Source organism: Pongo abelii, chromosome 10 (genome assembly GCF_028885655.2).
Source record: "Pongo abelii isolate AG06213 chromosome 10, NHGRI_mPonAbe1-v2.0_pri, whole genome shotgun sequence".
Taxonomy (NCBI): domain Eukaryota; kingdom Metazoa; phylum Chordata; class Mammalia; order Primates; family Hominidae; genus Pongo; species Pongo abelii.
The window spans coordinates 42,402,982-42,418,520 of NC_071995.2; the positions used below are offsets into that span (position 1 = coordinate 42,402,982).

Here is a 15,539-nt window from a genome sequence, read left to right on the forward strand (position 1 = left end):
CAATGGCCTGTTATTTCAATCAACCTGTATCTAATAACACTGACATCACTTAATGCAAATCTATCATATCCATGAATTACAACATAGAATTATGGATGGAAAGAAGGATAAAAGAAGTTAAAGCAGGGCCGGGCGCGGTTTGGGAGGCTGAGGCGGGCGGATCACAAGGTCAGGAGATCGAGACCATCCTGGCTAACACGGTGAAATCCCGTCTCTACTAAAAATACAAAAAAATCAGCTGGGCGTGGTGGCAGGCGCCTGTAGTCCCAGCTACTCGGGAGGCTGAGGCAGGAGAATGGCGTGAACCTGGGAGGCGGAGCTTGCAGTGAGCTGAGATCACGCCACTGCACTCTAGCTTGGGCGACAGAGCGAGACTCCGTCTCAAGAAAAAAAAAAAAAAGAAGTTAAGGCAAAAAGTATGATTACTTGCTATTGTATTATGAATATGAAGCCATATATGTATATATGGTCCTTCTTCCTTCCTCTTTCTAACCACCTACAAAGAAAACTATATATTACCACAAGCCTCCTTTTATTAAGAGAAGTTCTAGAAAAATGCAGATTATTTCTCACCAAGGAAATTAGCTAGTGACATGTAAGAAAAATTGTATTCAATCCTTCCTAGTTTCACTGAATCGACTTGACTAGGCTAATACAGTTTTATGAGATGGATTGGCTTCAATGTAAACCCTAATAAAATTAAATATAAACGCATTCCTGAGGGAATTAAATCAATGGACTACGAAGCAACTTCCTGATTTTTCTCTGATAGCTCGTCACCCTCACCAGCAGTAGCACACTGCTACTGTCTCTCGCTCTCTCCACCCCCCGCCACTTCTCCCCACTTTGTCTTTTTGAGAGTATACATATAAATACACTTGCATTTACAGAGCTCTATATATTCCACAAACTTTAAAACAACTCAGTTTTCATGTATGTTACTACTCCTTTGTGGAAAAAATAGCTAAATTTTTAAATACTCTTTTTAACAAAGGTTTAAGTGAAGTCTTTTAAAGTATAAGAAACATAAAGAAATTATTTCCATTATTTATTGAATGATCTAGAACCCAGTTAAGGGTAGTTACAGATAAGTCAAAAAGTATTTTCTGACATCAGAAGTGAACTGCTATATAATGACTGCTAAAAGGCAGAAAAGCTTCCACACATGGTGGTGTGAGCCTTTTTTTCCCTGAATGAAGGCCAGGGCCCTTATCTACACTGGACAATCCTATAATAATGTGGACTTCTGTTGTTTGGGCTAATGGAACAGCATATCTTCTGCTGCTGAAGGCCACTTGTATCATGGATTTCCTTGGTTATTGCGGACGTGTGGACCATTCTTAACCTATTTGGGAGACACTTACAATAAATAGTACAATTAGTGAAATGCCTTCCAGTAAGTTTCTTACACATCTTTCCTACTACTGTCACTATATGGAATAGATTACTCCAAGAAAAAATTGTCCTACTGGAATAGGGGCATAGCATTTTAAAATGGAAAAGAACTAATCAACCAAAACAGAGAAAGTATTCTTCCTTTATTCCATCACTTCTGAAAGCTATTTAGCTTGCCCAGATTAAACCAATGATGGGTGAATACTTATTAATACAGAGCTTTATTTTTCCAAAGAAAGTATTCATCATAAAAGTTATGCTCACATTTGCATTCCTTACAGCATTTGCCATCCACATACGCAAGAGCCGAATTAAGTGGGCAGTCAGGATTTGGGCAGATTAGAGTTTCACACTGGATGGTTCCATTCTGAAAAGGAAACAATATTTAAAGAATTTCCATGTTGGAGTTTAGTAGTTTTCAAGAATTTTTGAATCCATTCCTTAAATTTTAAACTCTTCATATGAAGAGAACAGAATAGGCCATTGCCAGGAGGGGAGGCGGTGCTGAAAATCACCACAAGGAGGCGCCAAACTGGAGACAGGACCACCGCAAGGAATTTGATTTCTAAAGGTGGCCAGAGCTCCCAGGTAGCTGGCTGCTCAGGTTTCCCATTTTATTGACTTCACTATGCCACATTCCATCTTCTACTCAATTTAACTTTTGCTCCCCATTTAAAAAATTTAGGAACATATCATGTTCCTGAATAAAAATTGTATCATGCACACGCACACACACACACACACACACACACACACACACAGTTCTGAACTACTTTTGATCTTTTTATATGCATGATATTCTGTTTTTGAATAAACTGGATGAACTTTGAGAAATTTTTTTAAAAGCCTAATTCACATAGATGTCTTGACTTCTTTCCAGAAAACCAGCTTTAACAGACGAGTTCATGTGTAATTTAAAAGTTTAAAACCAAACTCACTTTGAACTTTTCTTTGAAAATGAACATATATTTCTGAAATCATAATGCAATAACACATTCTACTTCATTAGCGAGCAATTAGCAAAATCATATTTAAACTCTATAATTTGTATTCCACTGTATTAATAAACTATTAGATTGTCCCAATCATTTAAACTCTATCATTTGCTTATATTGCTCAAACTGGACACAATATTTAATGCTGCATATGACTTAGTTTCATGAAAATGCATTCATGAAAACACAAGGGAGAAAAATCTCTGGAAATGTTAAGGATAAGAGGATAATCTTCTTTAGGAATCACTTTACCTAATTTAAATTGCTAACTTCATGTTGTGTACCAATAAACTTAAACTTCATAGCATTCCTAAACCATAATTATCTTTAGAAGCTAGAAAGTGTTTTTAATAATGCAACACAGTTCTTTAGATATGACCAGGTTTGTTGGCACTTTAGTGTTGTGTCTTGAGGAAATGGGTCTTGAAATTTTCATAATTACATTGTTTTAATAAATTTTTAAAGAGTGGGAGCATCTGAGTTCCCTTAGTCTCAACTCAAATAGAAGCCATACCAGGCATGTGCAGTTCTTACAGCCGTCTATCCAGGACTCAAATTCTCGGTAGGTGGTTCCCTTCATGGTGCAAGTCCTTTCACAATAGCACTGATCCAATCTATTCATTCGCTGTTCAGCTCGAGACAGCTGTGGCACAAAAGAAGGGGTTTTACATTGTTCATCCTTCCAGCAACACAGAAATGTGAAACACTCCAGCAGGCATCTTGTTTTTAAAAGTATGTAGCAGTAATGATGGCTGTGCTCATCAACCACTTGCTATAAACATATTTAAGACTTTAATTTAATTTAAAAGAATGGGTCTTTTCCTCTCCTCTTCTTTTTGTGATAAATTTGCTCCCTGCCTTAGAAACAAACAACATAATTTATAAGACAGAAATCAAAGGTTAATTCAAAACATCACTCAAATGCAGAGAAGCACTTTCCATTTAAAAGAAAAATGTTTAATTTCATTTATATGCTTATTCAAGTAAAAAAATAAAATTCAGAATTTATGTTGTATAAGAAACAAATCATACACGATACAACACAACCATCAGGTAATCTGTAACTACTATACAAAATTATAAGTCTAGTGAAATTGTAGGTAAACCTGATATGTGCTTAAGATATTAGTAAATAATCCTAGAACTGTAACATAATGGTAGAAAGCATTTATGGGATCATTTCTTTGATACAATTCTGGTATCTATATTCTTTACACTGTCCTACTGCCTCCTTGCTTGTAATGAAAAACTGAATAAAAGTAAATAATAATAAAAACTAAACAATAAATCCTCCTGTAGTAAGCAGTGTATAAATTAGGTAATCTGCCTCATTCCTGATTTACTGAATTATTTGTTATACAGATGGCTAGGGTTTTAATATTTATAAGCCTTTCCTTAAGCAGAGATTTAGATTCAGTCCTAGCAAACAGTATAGTATAAGAAGAGCCTCGAAGGTGAAAATCTATGGTTATAAATGGAAGTATTGGGAACATCAAAGATTTTTAAGCTTCCTCACTGTATTTTTGAGTAGCTTTTACCTTGGCTGATGTTTTGGCTAAAATATCCTGAAGCTCCATGATTTTCTGCACAAGTCCATGGAAGTCATTGCAAGTTGGACAGGCTGGAATTACAAACACTACATTCGGTCAAGATGCATTTATAAGGGGTTCAATCTGGTTAAGTCTATGCTGACAAGTAGTATATGGGGACTCCACAGTGCAAGAACTAATAGACTTACTGCGATTAAGATCTGGGCACTGAGCAATAAATCCCTGGGGCATGACAAGTAATTGGACATCTTGCATTATACCCTGTGTGTGAAAAATAGAAAAAAAAGACATATTACTTTCATTTACCCAAATTATGTTCAATGGTCAGGTTCATGAAGGAAAATATGACAGAACACACTCACTAAAATCCCTGAGTAAAAAGTCTTTGTTAATACATTATTTCCACTTCATACCAAAGGGAAAGAAATTCATCAGGCACAATAGATGATTACCCATGTATTCTCTTATTGATAATGTTTTTAAAGCCTTAAGATTAAATGTCAAGATATAATTAAAAGGCAATAGTTATGTTGTTTTGAGAAGTTATTTTTAGTTAGCCACTGACAGGCTTGAAAATGACCTTTAAAAAAATCAACCTGATAATAATTTCTAGCTTCAGCAACTCTGAAATTGATACCAATTTTAAATTAACTTTAATTATTGGAAAGAAAAGGATAGAAAAACTGAGTCATGAAAGCATGCTCATTTGAGCATCTCATAAAAGTGGGATCTTTTAAAACTAATTTCTCAATTTAAAAAGGACAATAGATTCATTAAACAGCTACAGCAAAATATAGTGATGAGTTCTTATGAGTACAGAAAGTTTACAATGAAAATTTTTTAAATGCCAGCTGGAAATGACCTGTTTTACATAGAAAATTTTATCACACATTTATAGGCAAAATTTACATGCATACTTAGTCATTAAGGTATAATTAGCTTCCAGCTTGCTGGGCTCCTAAAGCAAAGGCCAATGGTGGCTCAGAAATGATCTATCAGACACATCCAGCTGTCTCTTTTATCTGCCACACTCCCCCCATTTCTTCATGCCTTTATATATTTTATTAAATTAATATTTCACTTTATCCATTTGAAAAATGCAAACAAAATATCTAATGATAGGGATAACAGTACCAACATGATATCAATATAATTTTAAACGTACCTATAAAGATTTACCAGTCAAATACAGGTCTCTATGTCTTGTACATGTTTAATCTGATTAATAGCATGTATCAATGTGAATGATAAATATTTAAGTATTTTTACTGTGTGGGTATTACTGGCTCCATGGTGTGCTTGGGCCTAGATTGATGAAGTAAATTGTGTACCAACTCCTATCACTTAGAAGCAGCAACATAAAAACAAGGCTATCGTGTACAGTTATGTAGTTTGTGCACTGTACAACTCTAATGGATACTATTTATGGACTACAATAAAGAGAATGACCCCTAGAATTATACACATAATTGACATGTGGAGATTTTGAGGCCACACTCAGGCTCCATGGGAAGGACTGTCACAATTAAATAGGGATGAGATTTGGGACTCACAGCACACATCTGCTATCCCTTACCTGGGAAAAGCGCATGGTTTTAGGATTTCCAAGCATGGAACCAATTTCCTATTTGTGTCACTTACTATTTGCCTATCTTTAAGCAAATTACTTTACCCCTCTGTGCAGGTTTATGCATAATAAAACGGAAAAAAAAATGAACCTGCATCAAGACTAGCAAGGCTACAATTAGATGGAATCATATATTTCAAGTATCTGGTTTCCTGGTAACAGACAATGCTTAAATAAATTCCCAAAATACCTTTATAGAATTATAAACTTTGCTTAGAAAACAATTAAATTCACTGGTATGTGATCTACCTTGAAATCTATGAGTTGAACTATCACTTATCATTGTTTGATTTGGTAATCATTCATTGAGCCACTTCCATGTTGTAGGGACTGTCACAGTCACTGGGGGAAAATGATTGTGCTACGGTCTTGTAGTCAAGCAATTCTCTGGACTTTATTTCTTCATCTTTAAAATATGGAAAGTTAAATGACATGTCCTTTAGAGCCTCTCCAATGAAGAAATTCTATGAAGTGTTGTCTCCAAGTACATACTGAAGGAAAAGATATAAATTATAACTGCTTTCTCTTTTGACAGATTTGTGCACATATGTGTATTCCTTTCTCACTTTCTGCAGTACAAGGAGACCATGAATAATATATACTAAAAAGCTTTCAATCCGCTATTAACATCTTTGTAAAAGTATCATCAAAGGTTATATTTCAGTGGTGAAGAGTTTATTTGTATGTTAACATTTTAGATTTTTATTGCTTTGAAAGGTTCATTCAAAGAATGACATGTTAACTCCCCTGATTGCAGCCTTGTGATCATTTCTGTAATATCTAACAATTAAACTCATTGAAAAAAGAAGAGAAAATAATGTTTGCTGGCTAAATAAAATATTACTGTTTAAAAAAAAAGAAACAGACACAAATTTTCTAACTTACAAATCAAATTATTTTGTTTCACACCATAAAAAGTAAAATCTACTTTTTGAAACTCATTAGAAAGCATTTACATTTCATTCTCAGACTTTTGGCCAAAAGATACCTTAAAATATCCATGTGCATTATTTCTCTGTCCTAGCCAAAATGTTGTGCCTAGAGGCAAGTCTGTGGAGGGCTTTTCTACTACCCTTTCATAAATTCTGCAAAAAAGAAACATCAAAGAAGGAACATGAGTAGACAGTCATTTCTTAGAATCTGCCATTTCCTAAAATGAGGACACTACACTTACTTATTGCAGTCAATGTGTAAAATCAAATGGGAAGCACTGATGGCTAAGGAGAGCTTGTGCCACTTGTCATCAGCCAAAATGTAAGGAAACACTTCTGTGTGAGGGCGGTGACTGCCTGAGCGGTAATGCAGTCTGACTTCATTCCGATGGCCACTACTTTCCAGTTCCAGGTACCTGCAGAGAGAAGAGCCACATGGGACACATTAAAAATAAAGTTCAAAAATGATTGAGGTGACCTCTGTCTACAGGATGGAATAGATGTACTTTTCCTAGTTCTCCCACTAAGTACAACTAGACATCATATACAAAACAAACACAGAAGAATCTAGAAGATAGAGAAAAAAAGATATTCAGGATCCAAGGAACAACATGGTAGTGAGTTCAATGGGTTTCCATTTTGTGTCATATATCCTAGACTTGCAGCTAAAGAAGACTTCAATCTGGAAATATCAATGAATGTAGACCTAAAAAATCCTCAAGATGAGCCTGCTTTCTGTAGCTGAAGAACAAAGAAAGGATCAGTCTAGCAAGACAGAAACTTCTAGATAATAATCTCTCTGTTCCAGTCAAACATCACAGAAAAAACTGTGGCCCCATCCCAAACCATGCCAAACAAAAGCTAAGTAAGAAGCTTATATTTCTACCCTGTTCAAGCAGAAATGAGGCACGTAACACCAGAATAGTGTCAGAGAAGGCCAAGTTTAGAGCCAAGAATTTTAACCCTCCCAGGCAGTAATGAGGCCCCCCACAGCACTAGTGAAGACCATACAGTGAGGAGTCTGGACTTCCATCTCAACTTGGAAGTAATGAAGCACACTTCCCTTTCCCCACTGGGATAGTATCAAAGGAAGCCTACTGAGGAGTCAGGAGTTTTATAGTCATCCAGCAGTAATGAAACCACCCCTGTCACAGTGCCAGCAGAAACCATATAGGAAGCTGAAACTCCCCCCAACTCAGAAATAAAAGAAGCTTCCCCCTCAACTGTCAACAAAGGCAAGTGGGGAATCTAGACTTCTACCTCCACCTGGCAGTAACAAGATGGCACCCTCCCTTCCCCTGCCAAAGCAGTGTCAGAGAAAGCTGGCTAAAACAGGCGGGTTAGATAAGATTCAAGACTCAAAACATGATACAAACATGTCCAGGTTTTAGTAAAAAATCATTCATTATACCAAGAACCAAAGAAATCTCCAACTGATTGAAAAAAGAAAGAGAACAGATATCAAGACTAAAATGATAAGGATGTTAGACTTACCCAACAAATATTTTATAGCAGCACTGACAAAAACAATTATGAAAAGACTTAAATGAAAATAATAGAAAGTTTCAGTAAAGAAAAAGAAAAATGGGAAAAAAATTTAAAACCAAATAGAAACTTCAGAACCAAAAAAATACAATAATGGAAATGAAAAGCTCAGTGGATAAAGCTAGACAGCAGAATGGAAGTGACTGTGAAAAGTATCAGTTATCTGGAAGACAGAAAAAAAAGCATCCAATGTGACAAATAGAAGATAGACTGAAAAAAAGTTAAACAGTCTTAAAGAGCTGTGAGATTATAACAAAAGATCTAACATTTGTATCACTAGCATCCAAGAAAGAGATGAGAAAGGAGTCGAGCTTAAAAAACAATATTGAAGAAATAATGGCTGAACACCTCCCAAATTTGGCAAGAGATATAAACTCACAGATTCAAGAATCTAAGGAAACCCTAAACAAGATAAACTCAAAACAATTTTCAACTTCATATCAAGCCATATCATAATTAATCTTCTGAAAACTAAAAACAAAGAAAAAATTTGAAAGTAGACAGAGGAAATCTTGCACATTAAATACAAGGAAAAATTAGAGTGACAGTGTGTTTCTCAGTAGAAACCATGGAACCCATAAAGAAGTGGTAAAATATTTCTCATGCGACAAAAGCAAAAAGAGCTGTTCACGCAGAATTGCATACCCAGCGAAAACATCCTTCAGGAATGAGAAATCAAGACATTCTCAGACAAAGGAAAACTAAGAGAATTTATCATGAGAAGACCTACTTTAAAAGAACAGCAAAATAATGACAGAAAGAAAAATATAAAATAAAAAGCTTTGGAACATCAGGAAGGTAGAAAGAACATAGTATGTAAAAAAAAAAATGGGTAAATACAATAAGCTTTCCTTCTCCTCTTTTCTAAAGTGTGTTTGACAACTGAAGCAACAGCTCAAAATTGAAGCAAAAGTTTGTGGCCTAAATGTATGTTAAACAATATTTAAAGAATTTATGTTATAAATGAGTGAGGGTAAAGAAACATAAAGACAGCTAAAATTTCTATACATCACTCAAACTAGTAAAATGACTATACAAGCAATCAGTTATAAGTTATGTATATATAATGGAACACCTACAGCAACCACTTACAAAGCTATACAAAGAGACACACTCATAAACATACAGATAAAATGAAATTGTAAAACAAGTAACCCATGGTAAGAAAAAAAAAAGAAAAATAAAACAAAGAGAGAACAAACATAAAATAAAAAAGTGGCAGACTTAAACTCAAGCATATAATTTTATTAAAAGTAAATAGTTTACATGCATCAATTAAAAGAAAGAGATTAGCAGAAGGGATTAAAAACCATGACCATATTCTGTTGGTAGGAAACTCACTTCAAATATAACAGTCTAGGCAGTTTGAAAGTAAACAAATAGAAAATAATATATATTGAAAGTATTAATCAAAGGAAAGCAGAAATGGCTATATTAATTTCAGAAAAATATATTTCAGAGCAAAAAAATACCAAAGACAAACAGAAATGCTATGAAAATGATGAAAAAAATCAATCCATTAAGAAGACATAGCAATTCTCAATGTGTATTACTGAAAACACAGAGCTGCAAAATATGTGAAGCAAAAACTGATAGAATTGAAAGAATAAATGGTGAAATCCACAATTACAGTTGGAGACATCAACGCCCATTTCAACAATTATTTGAACAACTAGCCAAAATGTCAAGAATATATAACTCAAAAATGCCATCAACCAACAGGATCCACTCAACATTTATAGAACATGCCACTCAACAACAACAGAATACACATTCCTTTCAAGTTCCCAAGGGATATATACCAAGACAGACCATATCTTGAGCCATAAAATAAACCTCAACAAAACAACATTTTAAAAAATTTAAATCACTTAGAGTGTGCTTTCCAACCACAACAGAATCACACTGAAAATCAATAACCAGACAATCTCCAAATGTTTTGAAACTACATATATTTCTAAATAATCCACAGGTCAAAGAGGAAGTCTCAGGGAAATTTTTAAAAGTACATAAAATAAATCAAAATTAAAATTAAATATCAAAAATTCCCAAAAACACAGGTAAAGCAATACTTGAGAGAGAAATTTATAGCACTAAATGCATATATTAGACAAGAAGATAAGTCCCAAATCAATAAGCTCCCACCTCAAGAGCAAAGAAAAGGAAGAGCAAAATAAACACAAATCAAGTAGAAGTAAGGAATTAATAAAGAGCAGAAATCAATAAAATTTAAAAAAATAGAGAAAAATCAATGAACCACAAGCTGGTTCTTTGAACAGTTCAATACAATTAATGAACTAACAAAGAAAAAAGAGAAAAGATATCAATATTAAGAGATAAACAGGAGATTTCATTACAGACCATAGAGATATTGAAAGGTTAATATGGGAATACTAAACTCTAGACAAAAAATTTGACAAATGACACAAAATGTACTAATTCTTCAAAAACACAACTTACAGAATATGAAACAGGTTGCTTGTATAGTCCTATAATTTTTAAGAAAAGTGAACTCATAAATTTAAAACTCCAAAAAATTAAATCTCCAGGCCCAGATAGATTCACTGCAGAATTTTCTCACATAATAAAAGAAGTCATATGAATTCTACACAATCGCTTCCAGAAAGTAACAGAGAGAAAAACTACTAAATTCATTTTATGTAGTTTATATTGCCCTGACACCAAAAAACAGATAGTACAAAAAAGTAAAACCAAAGACAATATGCTTCCTGAGTATATACATAAAAACTGTTAATGAAATGTTAACAAATATAATTCAGCAATATATAAAAACAATGATATACCATAATCAAGTGGGGTTTATTCCAGGGATGCCAGGCTCATTCAATATTTGAAAATCAATCCAGTATACTGACTAACAAAGGAATGAAAATTATTTTATCATATTGACTTATGCAGAAAAAGCATTTGACAAAATTCAACACCAATTACAGATGAAACTCTCAGAAAAATAAGAACAGAGGAGAACTGTCTCAACCTAATAAAAAGCAATTATAAATAAACTACAGTTAACATCATACTCAATGGTGAAAGACCAGATGCTTTCTCCCTAACATCAGAATAAGGCAAACCTCTCGTTCCCACCATTCTTATTCAACATAGTGCTGAAAGCTCTGGTCAGTGCAATAAGAAAAGAAGAGAAAAAGGAAAAGAAAGGAAAGAAAAGAAAAGGAATACAGAATAGAAAGGAAGAAGTTAGAAAGTCAATATTTGCAGATTACATGATTGCCTACGTAGAAAATCTCAATAAATCTAGAGGAGTTGGTACCATTCTTTCTGAAACTATTCCAAACAATAGGAAAAGAAGGACTCCTCCCTAACTCATTTTATGAGGCCAGCATCATCCTCATGCCAAAACCTGGCAGCACAATAAAAAAAGAAAATTTCAGGCCAATATCCCTGATAAACATCCATGTGAAAATCCTCAATAAAATACTGACAAACCAAATCCAGCAGCACATCCAAAAGCTTATCAACCACGATCAAGTCGGCTTCATCCCTGTGATGCAAGGCTGGTTCAACATATGCATATCAATAAATGGAATCCATCACATAAACAGAACCAGTGACAAAAAAAACATATGATTATCTCAATAGATGCAGAAAAGGGCTTCGATAAAATTCAGCACCCCTTCATGCTAAAAACACTCAATAAACTAGGTATGGATGGAACGTATCTCAAAATAAGAACTATTTATGACAAACCCATAGCCAACATCATACTGAATGGGCAAAAGCTGGAAGCATTCCCTTTGAAAACTGGCACAAGACAAGGATGCCCTCTCTCACAACTCTTATTCAACACAGTATTGGAAGTTCTGGCCAAGGCAATCAGGCAAGAGGAGGAAATAAAGTGTATTCAAATAGGAAGAAAGGAAAGCAAATTGTTTGGTTTGCAGATGACATGATTGTATATTTAGAAAACCCCATCATCTCAGCCCCAAAACTCCTTAAGCTGATAAGCATCTTCAGTAAAGTCTCAGAATACAAAATCAATGTGCAAAGATCACAAGCATTCGTATAACACCAATAACAGAGAAACACAGAGCCAAATCATGAGTGAACTCCCATTCACAATTGCTACAAAGAGAATAAAATACCTAGGAATACAACTTACAAGGGATGTGAAGGACCTCTTCAAAAAGAACTACAAACCACTGCTGGAAATAAGAGAGGACACAAACAAATGGAAAAACATTCATGCTCATGGATAGGAAGAATCAATATCATGAAAATGGCCATACTGCCCAAAGTAATGTATAGATTCAATGCTACCCCATCAAGCTACCATTGACTTTTCTTCACAGAATTAGAAAAAAACTACTTTAAATTTCATATGGAACCAAAAAAGAGCCCGTATAGACAAGACAATCTTAAGCAAAAAGAACAAAGCTGGAGGCATCATGCTACCTGACTTCAAACTATACTACAGGCTACAGTAACCAAAACAGCATGGTACTTGTACCAAAACAGATATATAGTCCAGTGAAACAGAACAGAGGCCTCAGAAATAACACCACACATCCACAACCATCTAATCTTTGACAAACCTGACAAAAACAAGCAATAGGGAAAGGATTCCCTATTTAATAAATGGTGCTGGAAAAACTGGCTAGCCATATGCAGAAAACTGAAACTGGATCCCTTCCTTACACCTTATGCAAAAATTAACTCATGATGGATTAAAGACTTAAATGTAAAACCCAAAATCATAAAAACCCTAGAAGAAAACCTAGGCAAAACCATTCAGGACATAGGCATGGGCAAAGACTTCATGACTAAAACACCAAAAGCAATGGCAACAAAAGCCACAATTGACAAATGGAATCCAATTAAACTAAAGAGCTTCTGCACAGCAAAAGAAACTATCATCAGAGTGAACAGGCAACCTACAGAATGGGAGAAAATTTTGGCATTCTATCCATCTGACAAAGGGCTAATATCCAGAATCTGGAAGGACCTTAAATAAATTTACAAGAAAAAAAAAACAGCCCCATCAAAAAGTGGGCAAAGACTAACAGACACTTTTCAAAAGAAGACATTTATGCAGCCAACAAACATATGAAAAAAATCTCATATTACTCGTCATTAGAAAAATGAAAATGAAAACCACAATGAGATACCATCTCATGCCAGTTAGAATGGCGATCATTAAAAAGTCAGGAAACAACAGATTCTGGAGGGGATGTGGAGAAATAGGAACGATTTTACATTGTTGATGGGAATGTAAATTAGTGCAACCTTTGTGGAAGACAGTGTGGCAATTCCTCAAGGATCTAGAACCAGAAATACTTTTTGACACAGCAATCCCATTACTGGTTATATACCCAAAGGATTATAAAGCATTCTACTATAAAGACACATGTACACGTATGTTTACTGCAGCACTATTTACAATAGCAAAGAATTGGAACCAACCCAAATGCCCATCAATGATAGACTGGATAAAGAAAATGTGGCATATATACACCATGGATTACTATGCAGCCACAAAAAAGGATGAGTTCTTGTCCTTTGCAGGGACATGGATGAAGCTGGAAACCATCATTCCCAGCAAACTAACACAGGAAGAGAAAACCAAACACTGCATATTCTCACTCATAAGTGGGAGTTGAACAATGAGAACACATGGACACAGAGAGGAGAACATCACGTACCGGGGTCTGTCATGGGGAGGGGGCAAGATGAGGGAGAGCATTAGGACAAATACCTAATGCATGCAGGGCTTAAAACCTAGATGATGGGTTGATGGGTGCAGCAAACAACCATGGCACATGTATACCTATGTAACAAACCTGCATGTTCTGCACATGTATCCCAGAATTTAAAGCATAAAAAAAAACTATCAGAACTAATAAGTTAATTTGGCAGGGTCATAGGATACAATATGACATATAAAAATAATTATATTTCTACATGCTAGCAATAAACACATGGATACCAAAATTAAAAATACAATATAATTTACAATTACACAGAAAATTTAAAACTACTTAGGTGTAAATCTAACAAAACATAAACAGGTATTATATACTGAAAACAACATAACACTGATGAAAGAAATCAAAGATCTAAATTATGAATAAATATACCATGTGCATAAATTGGAAGACTCAATACAGTAAAGAAGTCACTTCTCCCCAGTGTGATATAAATGTTTAATATAATTCCTATCAAAATAATGTCAAAAAATTTAGCTATAGACAACATTATCCTAAAATTTATATGGAAAGGTAAAAAATTTACATTAAAATTTATACGGAAGGACATTTAGGTTATTCAAACCAGAATAGCTGAAATAGTTTTGAAGAAGGAATAAAATAGAAAGAATCAATCTACCCAATTCGAAGACTTTATACAGTACAGTAATCACTACTGTGTAGTATGGGCAGAGTGATAGTCACATATCTCATATGGACAGAGAATCAAGAATATACCCACACAAATATGACCAACTGATTTTTTCACAAAAGAGCAAAGGTAATCCAATGGATAAAAAATATAGCTTTTTCAACAAATGGTGCTGAAGCAACTGAACATCCAAATGTTAAGGGAAAAAAAAATTTTTAACTTCAGTCTCACACCTCATGCAAAAATTATCTCAACATGGACCACAAACTTAAATATAAAATATAAAATTTAAGACTTTTAGGATAAAAAAAGGATAAAATGTTAGAGATTTAAGTCTACACAATGAGTTCTTAGAGTTGACACCAAAAGCACTATCCATAAAAGGTAAAAATTGATAAACTGGACACCATCAAAAAGGGAAACTTTTGTGCATTTTAAGACCCTGTGAAAAGATGAAAAGACATGCTACAGTTTGGAAGAAAATATTTACAAATCAAATATCTGACAAAGGACTACTATCTAGAATATAAAAGAACTCTCAACTCAGCAATTTAAAAAACAGAACATGGGGAGAATGGTATCACTATGGCGGATGGGAGGCAGGACTAGATTGCAGCTCCAACTCGGATGGACAGAGCAGTGTGTGGAGGCTTGCATGATGAATTTTAGCTCCAGATCAACTGCAAGAATAAACCAGGAATTCTGAAAGGACCCACCCCACGGACCCTCTGAAGGAAGCAGATTGCTCCTGCAGGACACCGGAGACACTCCAAACACTGAGTGCTCCAAATGTGGAAATGGAAAAGGGAGATCCTCTTCTCCCAAACACACATCCACACTGGGAAAACTGAAGGTCTGTTTGAGGGAGAAGTTTCCAAACTTACCTGGAGCTGAGTCAATCTAGACAGCCTAGTCAAATACAAGGGTAGAGGAAGCAGCGGGAAAGGCCCTGGGAGCTCACTGAGTCTCCAAGCAGGCCATTCCTGCCTAGCACCACAGGGATCCTTTGGGAGGGTGCCCAGAGGCATGGGGGAAGATGTCACAGGCAGAAGGAAATCTCCAGCTGAACTTTGTAACAATTTAAGCTGGGTGAGAAGCCTCCTGGCCAGAACTTGGGGGAGGG

At 35.0% G+C, this 15,539-nt stretch overlaps 1 protein-coding gene across 8 annotated transcripts in view; it reads right to left on the minus strand.

The window, feature by feature from the left end:
• Window positions 1–15,539, minus strand: part of NELL2 (neural EGFL like 2) — a 361,455-nt gene that overhangs the window by 250,888 nt on the left and 95,028 nt on the right. For 4 of the 8 annotated variants that reach the window (XM_054526601.1, XM_024256354.2, NM_001135441.1 and 1 more), the window contains 6 exon segments: window positions 6,742–6,915; window positions 6,556–6,652; window positions 4,129–4,201; window positions 3,929–4,011; window positions 2,905–3,033; window positions 1,660–1,762 (listed from right to left, as the gene is read on the minus strand). In XM_054526601.1, coding sequence (XP_054382576.1) covers window positions 1,660–1,762; window positions 2,905–3,033; window positions 3,929–4,011; window positions 4,129–4,201; window positions 6,556–6,652; window positions 6,742–6,915 — 659 coding nt within the window. 8 annotated transcript variants of the gene reach the window in all.